The sequence below is a fragment of the Eutrigla gurnardus genome (genome assembly GCF_963514095.1).
Source record: "Eutrigla gurnardus genome assembly, chromosome: 4".
NCBI lineage: Eukaryota > Metazoa > Chordata > Actinopteri > Perciformes > Triglidae > Eutrigla > Eutrigla gurnardus.
Window position 1 is genome coordinate 20331837 of NC_139918.1, and position 12473 is coordinate 20344309.

Below are 12473 nucleotides of genomic sequence, written 5' to 3' on the forward strand. Positions count from 1 at the left end.
TCAGCCTTTCATTTCCTGCTTGGTGTGAGGTTTATTCGCACCTATTAAAGTTGAGGCTGCGACAGAGACTGACGTGACAAGTCTCAAGTCAAGCTATGACGATCAGAGCCTCCATTTGCACTTGTGTTGCAGCTGCATTCCGTCTCATTAGTGCGTACCTCGGTGGGACGTCACATGTCAAATCTCCAGTGACCCAGAGGGAAGATCCGGTACAGTGACTCTGCTCATTTCCACCGAAGCAAAGAACACCTGCTTCACTCACCTGGTGGATACACATCCTGCAGGATGTTGGGAGTCAGTCTTGCTGTTTAAATGTGCTCTGCATCAATTCACACAAAGCAGACGCAGGAACTCAAGTTTTAACCTTGAAGATTACAGACCAGCAAAAGCAGCATTCGATGAATATAATACTACAAAATCCTCCTTATCCTTTTGCTTGGTTGGTATTTTGCACATGATTGCACCAAACAGCTTTTTTCATTTTAAAACAGTTGTAGTGCACATATATTTCCTGATGTTTATTTGTATTGTCTCTTTCTATTTTTATTGCTATGCACCAATTCAAAAACCTGAGCTTTAGGCGCTAGCATCCAATAAAGTAGGATTTTATTCATATTGTTGGACATTTGCGTCACAAAATCCATCAACTGTAGGTTATAGTTAACCACATGGCTTCAAACAGAATATTGGTTATCATTACAGATGCAGTATAAATGCTCCCTGGAGGAGTATACAGCCAGTGATTCATCCCAGCTCTTACGATGCCTTGGCATTCAAGAGACAGCAGCCATCCAACATAATTAAGCAAACAACAGCACCTGTAACCTCTTTTCCTCAGAAAAGTAGCAGAACATCTGTGGCAAACTCAACTACGAAACCAACCAACCCTGTGGCTGTAACCGTCTGGCTGGAAGATGTGTTCGAGGCAAAGGGAAAGTAATGTTTCGAGCTGAAGCTGACAATTATATTACTAATTTTATTTCATCCATTAATCGAGTGATTCGCTAAAAGGTGATTTTTCTAAATATTAAGCAGCAGCAGTAAATATCCAAAAGAGAAAATAAGACTGAACAAAACATTGTAAATGTTATCCTTCTACCTTGGTAATGTGATTTACACAATTCAATAAAATCATGAGGGGAAAAAATATTGTATTTTTTCATTAAATATACTTTGATTGAACAAAAGTAGGTGAAATCAAGTTTCTTTAGGACTCATTTCAGCCCTCGTGCGTAGACCCGGAGCAAAAGTAAGTAATTAAAACAAGTTGATTTGATTAAATAATGTATATAATAAAAATAATGTATAATGACACATGGCAATTAAAGGTTGGTAATGTTGAGAAACAAGCAAACAAACCCAGCCAAAGCATGCCATCTCTTTTCTAAAGAAAGTTGTTAGCAGCACCAGCTCCAGAAATTCCTAATGGATGTAAACAAAGAGCATGACAATCCTGCTACATCCACAAATACTGGATTTCGTTTGCTTTTTCTCAGAGCATTTAATTAACAATTTCATGACAAATAGGGATACAATTAAGAGATTAATTAATTAATTTCTTCATATTTAAAATAGGCAAATGAAAAAGGGCAGATTGTGCCTTTAGTGTCAGCCATTTTTGTGTGATTGGTTCCTGTAGGCATCAGTCAGTGACACCTGTGGTAATTGGTCGCAGTTCAGGAAGAGGGCGGGAGAAAGGAACATGACGCTCAGAACCACTAAATGGAGGAAAATAGTATTATTAGGTGAAGACACTAACACGCAATTATCTATTATCTAATCTCGGCGTGACGGTAAGTGTTTTGTAAGCAACTGAAAAAGCGCTGAAGTTCGTCGCTAAACTAGCTAGGTGCTCACCGCTATAAGCTAGCTGCTAATTAGCGTTAAGTGTTAGCATCGTCGGCTAGTTGCGGGATCTTTCGGTTAGTTTGTGTGACTGTTGGATAAGAGAATGGGTGCAGTCGAATAGTCAAAAAATAAGGTCCTAACTCCTATTCCTTGACCTCTGGGGAAAACGTCACGGGGTTAAGGAAAGGCGATAGGAGAACTCAAAAGGACTTAGGAATAGTCGACCGCGGGGTTCAGAGAATCCGACCGGACTTTCACTAAACTACGTCATTATATCGCGGCCGCTGATGATTGACAGCTGATGATCGGCACCGGCGATTGACGTGCGTCTGCGCTGGAGAAACTACAATAATGGACTACAAAAAACGCGTCGTCCACTTCTCCACATGTTGGTTTTATAAACAGCTGGTTCACTGACCGGCTTCAGGTCCAGCAGCTCCTCCTTCCTGTTTGACCGTTTGCTTTATTTACGTTTCATTTGTGGTTTTAGTTTCGTTTTTGTCAAACATTTGTAACATGATTGAAATAAATAAAAAAAAAAGCATTCAATTATTATCACTGTCCACACACATTTATCAACACTATTCCAATTACTACATGTCTGCATGAAAGTCATTGTTAAATATGCAAATACACATATCGTTTGTTTTCATGAACGGCCGAGGTGTGCGGCACTTTAAATGTTGCTCTCGCAAAGAATTGTGGGTCGGCGTAATCTCCTTTCCTATCGCATAGGAAGGTCCGTTGCATCCTATGCTAAAGGAGCTCTGAAAGGAAGCATTGGAGCTCCTTTCCTATGCATTTAGAGAATTCGAACAGCTCTTATCATGGCGGCCACTTGTTTACTTCCGGGTCACTTCTTCAGTTAGGAACCTTCCTAAGCAAAAAAGACTATTCGACTGCACCCAATGAGTCGAGTGTGTGTCCGGAACGATTCCAGCTGGATTCAAGGTCTGACGTACACCCATGGTGACTGGGAGCTGCATGGTTTCCGTGATGAAGAAGGTCGGGTGAAGGCCAATGCTGACCAGGAAGGATGCGTGTTTGTGTTCTGACGTTCAGACGAGGATTTCACCTTCGCTGCCGTCCGGATGACGTTTGGATCCACCAACTGACGCCGAACTGTGAGTTGGACCTTCTGTGTTTTTGCTATAGGAAATATAGAAATAGGGATTTTGCCAAAGAAACATGAGAGGGTTTAAGTTGTGTCGCATGATATTTTGCGTATAAGCAAATTACATGTTGCATACTGTTTAATAATGGAATTAATTGAAATGCACATTTGAGTAGGAAACTATGTTTAATATTATTTAAAAGCTCTCTAATAATTATTTTAAAGGAGTCTAATTTGTGTTTTTGTCTTCTTTCAACTTAAAGGGTAAATATTATTTGTACATTTCAAAAAATCAGTCGGTAATTTGTTATTCAGTTTCATTCCTAATACGTGTCTCCGTCAGTTACTTAAAATAGTTTCACAGTTGGTGTTTAGTTGAAGGGTATTATAAGTTTTACCCAAATCAAGTAGCCTAAACCTTTGTGGTAGCAAAAACAAAACAAAAATTGTCAGTAATAACAGTAATTTGGGAATACAGATGGTTTATACTTCATGTGCCCTCCAAAGAAATGCAGGGTAAGTAGTATAGCACAAAGATGGCACAAAGACAGAACGATGAAATGACAAACAATTTGGAATGTGCTGACAGCTATTCAGCATGTAACAATTAAAATAGATGATCAAGATGGCACATAGTGAATATGTATTGTAATGTCACAGGCACATGAGCAAAGAAGTAATCTGCAGCTTGTTTCTTGCTTTAATCATCACGATGTTGCCATGTTTATTTGTACACTCTAATACAAAACTGACAAGATCAGTATCACCCATTCTACCAAAATGTGGCTCAGAGTGCAATTAAACTGTCATAACGTCCCTACTTCAGCCTTCAGTCCGTCCACTCTCAGTTCAGCTCTGCTATACAGACTTTTTTTAAGACTGTGTCACACAGAATTGAAGCAACAGTTTCCTTCCAGCCACAATCCTCATCAAAACCGTGTGCAGTGTCCGCCATTGGTATGCTGGTGGAGCGGGGAGCCAAGTCCATTTTATCCTGCAACCAGGAATTATAGAGGTTCCTTTCTAGTACTCCCCTCCAGACTGTGAGTAATTTTTGCAGCTCATGATCCAATAAGTTTGTTACTACCAAAAAAGTAAAGTTGCATAAACAGACATTTTTTTTTCTTCAAAAATTAGAGGGAATTTGTGGAAAACAGCCTTGACATGACATACCAATAATGCATTCTACAAAAAATTCATTCTGTTTTCTGAAATATTCGGAAATATGGAGCTAGAACCAAGAAGTGATTAGTTTAGCATAAAGATTGGAACCAGTGTGAAATGCCTGGCTGTCTCTGTCCAAATTAAAAAAATCAGCCCCACTTCAAGTGCATTGATTAACATGATAGTTTGTATGAATCATACACAAACCAGAATATTACCCCCCCCCCCCCCCCCCCCCCAAAAAAAAAAAAAAAATTTGTTCTTGGCTAACAATAGTTGGGTGCAGTGACTGTGTGCAGCTTCCAGAGAGGAGTTGTTTGTGAGGTTGCCATGTTTCATAACATTGTGCCAGCAATACCAATTGTATCTGCCAGACTCTACCTGCCCACCCACAGAGAGGTGCTGGCTGACTGTTACACTGTTGTTCTTCAGGAAAGAGGTAAAGTGCATAACTAAGACCGAAATTAAGCATTTTTGCATGTCAGTGTTTGTACGGATAAAGCAAACCTAACACAATGTTACAGCTTTTGACGTATTATGAAGCTTATTTTTTGATTGAATTCTAAGCTAATCTAACCATGCTGTGGCTCCAACTCCATGCCTAACACACACATAAGACTGGCATCAATCTTTTCATCTCACTCTCAGAAGGAAGGTGAACAAATATATTTCCAAAAATATAGATTTTTAATGTATTTATTTTTTAATTAGCCAGTTATTGATGGTTATAATTTGCTGTATAACCATCATCAGCATCTAATCCCCATGTTAATGCTGATATGTTGAACTTGTTAGTAAACGGTGGCTTACAGCTCAAGCATATGTGGAGCAAAATTTGAACTTGAGGGCCACTTGAAGAATATAAGCCCAATATGTTTCTCCCTTTAGCTCTGTGTTGGTCTCCATCAACTCTTGAGGGAAATATCAGGCACTTTAGCTGTTAAATGCTCCCTTATGTTCACCATTTAGTTGCTAAATTTGTGTCTCTCTCTGGGTTTGTCAAATGACATGTAGTGATCCATTGTTAATATGCAAGTATTGATTAGAGCCGGTTTAAGTATAGTGAAGCAACATGACACTTGAATGAGGAGCTAAAGCAAAGAAGCAGACAAAGAAATAACTGAATGTAAACCCCTGTGTGTGTTAGGTACTTATGTTAACCTGTGGATAGGATTAGGATCCAGCATGGCGTCTTCATCTCTTTGCCTGCTAAGCAAACATCCAGCCTTCCAGCTCTCTGGTCGAGCCTAAATCACTGACCAAAACAATAAATCACCTCTTCAAAGATGAGGTAAAAGTAGGCCATGCTGTATCTTACACCCACATACGTATATCACTGCAGAAATGCAAATTCCTAGACAAATGCGCATGCACACAATCACAGGAAAATGTGAAGATTTAAAGCCATTCTACCCTGCCTATATTTACACACACACACACACACGCACACACACACACACACACACACACACACACACACACACACACACACACAAGCTTAGAGAGAGAGAGAGAGAGAGAGAGAGAGAGAGAGAGAGAGAGAGGCAAACATCCTTTCCGCAGTGCTACCCATGCGGACTACAAAGTCACGGGGGATTGCACAATAAAAAGCCACATTTTTACATCGCCCGGATGAGAAGGTGGCCCTCCTGGTTTGCATCCAACCTCCCATGCCCCCCTCCATCAATTAATCAGCAGGTGTATTTTTAAAACAAGTTGTGCTAGAACTTGATGGACTGTTTAAAAATGCATCGAGCACTAGAGCAAAGCAGCTGCGCCAAGCTTAGCCGAGGAGGCTGGTGGAGGCAGCAACAAAGAAAACGGCGGCGGCAACAAATGTAGAGACTGCAGGAGAGGAGACAGACACAAAGGTGAGACTGTGAGACAACACGCAACGGGCTAATGAAAGGAAAACATGGGGGAAGGGTGGGCTAGGAAATGGTAGTGACAGGCAGTGAGGTGCTAAGAAATGCGGGGGGGGATAGAGGAGAGCTAAGGGGGGAACAGACCCATGAGTGTCTCATGATGTGTGTGTGTGAACATAAGAGAGTGGCAGGATATTTTTGGGGAGCTATTTTTGGTCGTTGGGCTATCCTTGGGGTGTATTTGGGGGGTGGGGTGGGTGGATGTGAAGTCAAATCCATTTTGAGCATTGACAGCTAGGGTTGGCTGATATTGAAATTCCCCTACTTCCGATGCCTGGAAGAAAAAAAACAAGATCCAAAATTTGGTCCAATAAAAGATGAGGAGAGACACGCTCACATAATAATACTAATACATTTTATTTGTTGGCGCCTTTCAAGAAACCCAAGGACAAAAAAGTGTCAAAATTAAAAACATTTAAGTCGTTAAAATCAAGGTGGTGAAAGTTATGTCTGGTATGCTTATCTAAACAGATGTGTTTGTTAGTTGTGATTTGAATTGATGAAGAGAGTCCAGTTGACGGATGTGAGGAGGGAGAGAGCTCTAGGTAGATATATCTATGGACTGGAGACACGTATGTCATTATACCCATAAGTGGCCCCAATGAAGAGGCAGTAAGCACTACTTTATGGGCATGCTGAGATCAATAAATTGGATCAAGTGGTAGTTACTGCCCTTGTACAGTCTCTCCAGAGTTGACGGTCACATTTATATCTTGTTGCCTTTGCAAAAGCCAAGTTTATCGCACAGATTACACATCACTTAGTTCACATCCTCGCTTGGCTTAAAACCAAAGAATCACTGAGTAGTTGCATTTGCTCTGCTTTTGTTTACTCTCCCGCAGGCACCTGTATTAACAGGATGGTCGAGCAGCAATCTAACAGCAACATAAATCACATTCATATAATTACAATAACTCAAATCAGACATGCCAGGCGGGTTTTTCCTTTTTGGATGCTTTTAGGGATGCTAATTCAACCTTCGTTAACTGACCCTTAACAAAATCATGGTAAATGGACTTGCATTTGTGCCTTTCTAGTCTCAACATTCACCCATTTACTAACATTTATACAATGGCGCTAGGTCACACACTAGTGGTACAGCAGTCTCAGAATCTTGCCAAAGACACTTCAGCAGGCGGGATCAATCCCGATCTTCCGCTTCAAGGATGACCCGCTCAACCTCTGAGCCACAGCCCCAGTGCTGCGGTCGAGGTGCTAACGAGCTGCCTAACAATATGCAAAAATAACCAAGGCACAGAACGGGTTAAATCCATAATTTACCACCAGCTGTAGTGTAGACAGGCCCAGTTCAGCTGTCCGGGCGAGATAGCGGCCATGATGCTGCATGCATTTTCATTCACACTTTCTACAGCAAGTTTCCACCACATCAGTTAGTTTAACTGTGAAGTCAGCTGTTTGTCTGTCTGGCATACTGTCAGGATTTCCGCAAGTAAAGGTGGACCAGCTATTCAGTGAGAAACGGCTCTTTTGAGGTGTACATAGTTTTTTTTTTTTACCTTTTTGATATATTGTTTAACTGATGGTTAAATGGTTCATTATTAATATCCCAAGATACTTTACAGCAATGTGGTAAAGCAGAGAGAAGGCAAGAGAAAAAGAGAGGGATCAAATTCATAAAAGATGTTGCGTAACTCAATATCCGCTATCGTGGACATGTGAGGACCATTATCGTGGCCAACCAGTATAGTGCTCGTATCGTTGGAAGCCTCATAAGAGTTGAAATGGTGTCACATAAGGACAAACCTACAACACCTGCAGCCCTTTATCTGCTGCACAAAAACCACAAGGCTTTCTATTCTAATTCAAATATATATTCCTTACAGTAACACTCCAGTAACGTTAGAATGAGAACAAAAACCTTTTCCCCAAGAGCCAGACGAGCTCTCTGAAGTTTTTTTTCTCTTTCTTCTGCACAACAGATTTTTTCCCCTTCTTAAAAATGGCTAACATCCAGCCATCAGGCCTTGTGTTTGAGGAGAGCCGAGGCTCACTGTTGGCAGTTTGTGCAAGCGTTTTGAAGGGAGCAAATTCCCCCGGTTACGTCTGATCTCCCTGTTACATGGCGCTCCGCTTTCTTCCATCTGCTTCCCTGCTAAAGATGGGCTTCTGACGTGGCACTCCAGGTGCACCGTGGGCTGTGTTCACAAGTGCAAATACACACCCATGGGATGCACGCTGGCACCTACCCCGAACCTGCTCACACATACAGAAAGGCACACGCACAATAAGACACACTCGTACTGTACATGCACACCAAATGTGATGGCCAACTCTTTGTTTTTGACCAGACAAATATCAAAAGTACCGTTTTTATAGCAGCATGCAGCTGAAGACAGGGTTTACTGCTTGTATTCTATTAGGAACAGAAAGTACAATCCTTAAGATTTTCATGACCTCAAACACCATTTGTATGGTCACTAGTTTTAATTGTTAGAGTCCACCATCACTGGATTCAAATTGCCTTCACATGCGTGGTGGAAGACATCTTTTATTGTGAAGCCCCCACAGGAAATGTTATGCGTTTGTCTCCTTGGTTAGTCACCACTGGTATCGGCAAATCAGGACAGGACAAAGCAAAACCAGAATAGACTGAGGGAGTGAATTTTGAGATCAGAACATGGACTTACTGGGAAGTAGAGCAGTAAAGCCCCAAACAAGATGGCTTCCAGTAGAATGAGTCCAGATGTGCGGATGTTCTGTTAATGGGCAAAGAGAAACAACAGGAACAAACGCATCAATCACTGACGGGGAAAAAAGTGATGTATTTATGGGTGTGGTGTGTTGAGGGAGGTTGAAAAATGATGACCCATCTTAAGTTATGAGTTAAAATGTGTTGCTCTGCTCTGTGAATTGGCACCATGTTGTGAAATACAATGTGACGAACATTTCACAAATAATGCATCAAACCCTGTTGCTGTAAGTGTGACATCGCTGTCTGTTTGCTGTTGCAGGCAAATGAAAATAAAAATCGCCTATTTCAAAGCAAGCTAACTGAAAAAGCAGTTGAGAGTGTGTATGTATGTATGTGTGTGTGTATATATATACATATGTGTATATATGTATGCTCATTTTTTGCCTTTCTGCTTTCCCCTGAAACAAAATATGTGACGACAGCATCGTCTCTGTTTGCTTTAATTACCCACATTGCCTCTTAGAAGATTTTCTATGTTTTTTTTATGTAAATTTCCGAGGGCTCCGGGGACATTTCTTGTGAACTGAAGAAATATATGAGATTTTGAGGCAACGACACAAATGCCTATAAATAGCATACCGGGAAAGATTCGACTGAACTCTGCCTGAGGAGGGGTTGTAATTATGCTACACCAGTAGGATCTCATATTTATTTCACTTTATTCTATTAGCTGAGTGGATTAGACCGTTGCCATGGTAATCGTGGCCCAAGTCAGTCATAATTATGCTTTATGAATCAACATTGATTATTATTAGTTCTTCTCAGACTGTGTGTGTGTGTGTGTGTGTGTGTGTGTGTGTGTGTGTGTGTGTGTGTGTGTGTGTGTGTGTGTACACGCTGTTGTCCCAGGTGAAAAGCAGCAGAGATAATCGACAGACATTCTCAACAAAGCCAGATCATTTATTTTATATGTTGGCAACAGTCTATATATGTATTAATTTGTTTATACACCTACATATGAGCCCATTTGGATGTAATAGGTTTTTTATTTCATGTGATTATTGCACATTTTGTAGCCGTTTTCCTTCAAATAAAAGGACAATCCTTCAGGTCCTTATCTCACATTAGACAAAAACAGCAAAGTAAAGGGGATAGGTGAGCCACTGCACAATGGTTGGCCCTTCATCTTCTTCCAGTTAAATGACCTTTAGATTTCCCAACACAAATCACTCACTGCGAATTATTCACTCCACTATATAGTGAGTTTGTCGTGTTAGTGCTGTCCAAATGTTAAGTGAGAATTGTTATACCCTATAAAGGACAAAACATTTCCCACAAGTCATATTGAAAAGTAGTGTGCGACTGATGGTCACTAACGTAGCATTATCTGCCATCATGTATTGAACTAAAGGAAAAATGCCAGATGGACGAGAGCAGAGAGAGCAGCGTGACTGAGAAAAATCCATTAGTTCCTGTGTGAAATTTTTTTTTTTTATCTGAGTAGAGCACTGCATCATAACACAGTCGGTCACAAAGTCCTTCATTTTTATTTATTGATTTGGGAAAATGTGCGAATTGCCCCAATACTTACAACCCGCTCCTTTCACAATAAATTCCCCAGGCATAAATGCGGCATCACTGCTTACCAGGGACTTAAATTACAACAAATTTGCTAGAAATATGTATTTATTAAAAAGAAAATTTGTTGATGGTATTTATCTGGCATGCTTTAATTGCGACAGCACTGATGTAATTAATGGCCCAGAGAAAATGACCCGAGTAGTGTCTCTGTAAGGGTTTTTTGTTTTTTTCCCCCCAGATGAGCTTACTATCTAGCCCTCCCTGGATAGTGTTCCCATAAGCCCTCTTCACAGCAGCCATTTTGACATGTCACTGCATGGTCAACACAGGTGTAATTAATAACGTTAAATGGGCCAGGGCCCTGGTGTTGTGCATGCTTCCTCACTGGCTGTGACATTTCCCTGCAATAGGAATTGACCCATAATTAATTTGATCAATTACACCCGTGTTTACCCTGCTATGACATGTCAAAATGGCTGCTATGATGTCCTTAAAACAAGACATTCCCCAGTTTTAAGAGCAGACTTTCTCCTCCAAATTATCCCTTGTATCCCATCCTCACCTTCTTCCTCCTGAAGTGGTAGACCACCACCATGCTGGCCAGGTCCAGCACCATGCACAGACCCTGAAAGGAGGCCACTGCGAGCCGCAGAGCACCGTCCTCCTGCACCAGGCAGGGTGTGTCGTCCCGGCAGTAGGGGCAGCCCTCACGACACGGCAGGCACTTACTGGACATGTCGGAGGTCTCGTCTTTGTTAGAGCCCTGCTCCTTACCTGAGGATGCGAGAACACACATTAGTCGAAAACAAGAAACACTGTTTGTATATTTGTTTACTACATGTTACCGCAGAGCTAAAGCATTTTTACCCTTCTAACTGATGGAAGGACAGCCTTTTGAGAATGTCGTGCATAATCGCAACTGCGTACGTGGGTCTGATTTACTGTAGTGTTTTCAAGGATTATCAGTGTAATTAATTTGGTTCAACTGTCACACACTGACTTCTCATTAAATGCTCAGTTAATCAATTTGAAGAAGTCGAAATCATCAATGCAATAAATCACAAAGCCTTGGGGGTGATAATTACAAGAATACGGCCTTTAATTAGGCACATGAGGGAATAATGAAGGAGAGGAGGACACCGCTCCCTTCATCACTCCAGTCTGCATAATTGTTGTTATGCCAGCATGTGGTTTATCAAATCTGTCTATGGATGATTTTTTTCCCGACTGTCTCATCTTAGACTGATCACCTTGGTATTGTTTTGTTTTGTTAAGCGCCTTTTAAACTCAAATTTAGTCAATTACATGTAAAGAATGGACAGTCAATGTCAAATCTCCATTCGGTGAAATATCTGCTGTGGCAGGAGGTAGTCATTAATCCTAATTATCCGTTTCCAGCACACACACACACGCACGCACACACACACACACACACACACACACACACACACACACACACACACACACACACACACACACACACACACGGGGTGCAGCTCTTCTTGAAAAATGATGCTTGATAAGCATGTAACTCCCAGAGCTCAGACGCTATGCAAACACTGTGCTAAAGTTGGACAGCGCTTCAGCAGAGCTCGATAAAGAGACTGTGCAGAAAGCACTTAGGTAATGATTAAACAAATTAAGGAGGAATCGAGTAGTACATTTATAGACATTATAATTGATATATTATGGATCATTTCTAGGAAGTTGTCCGCTATCGGATAGGGATGGGGTGCAAAGCTACTATCTGTATCTATCTCACAAATACCTATTTGTATGCATGTTCAGATTCATACAAGATATATACTAGAAGCCGTTATTTTTCCGTCACCAGACAAGCCGGTCACTGCGATAACTCTGAGCAGGATGCATGGGAATCAATAACAATAAGATTTCACATTTATTTTTTAATATTTCAAATACAGCCAATCAGCTGATAGAAGTCCTGTTTTGATCAGTTGCCGATTAGTCGGTGCATCTTAAATTGGAACCCCCAACTTCAAACACTTCAAACGGATTCATCTCAAATATATGCATATGGAGTAACAGCCAAATATGTTTTACCATCTGTTCAGACCGGTGCATGTCAAAATAATGTATTTGTATTTAGTTTACACACAGTCTGATTATTAGAGGGGCAAAATGGTGCTTTCAGATATCGGGACGAAATTGCGCTGCAAAATAAACT

At 41.0% G+C, this 12473-nt stretch overlaps 1 protein-coding gene across 1 annotated transcript in view; it reads right to left on the reverse strand.

Annotated features, from left to right (window-relative positions):
- The window catches only part of gpr158b (G protein-coupled receptor 158b), a 48901-nt gene that overhangs the window by 16073 nt on the left and 20355 nt on the right, over positions 1-12473 (reverse strand). Inside the window, exons 4-5 of the mRNA XM_084008351.1 lie at positions 10848-11059; positions 8700-8768 (exon numbers count right to left, since the gene is read on the reverse strand). Coding sequence (XP_083864477.1) covers positions 8700-8768; positions 10848-11059 — 281 coding nt within the window. The remainder of the gene's footprint in view (positions 1-8699; positions 8769-10847; positions 11060-12473) is intronic.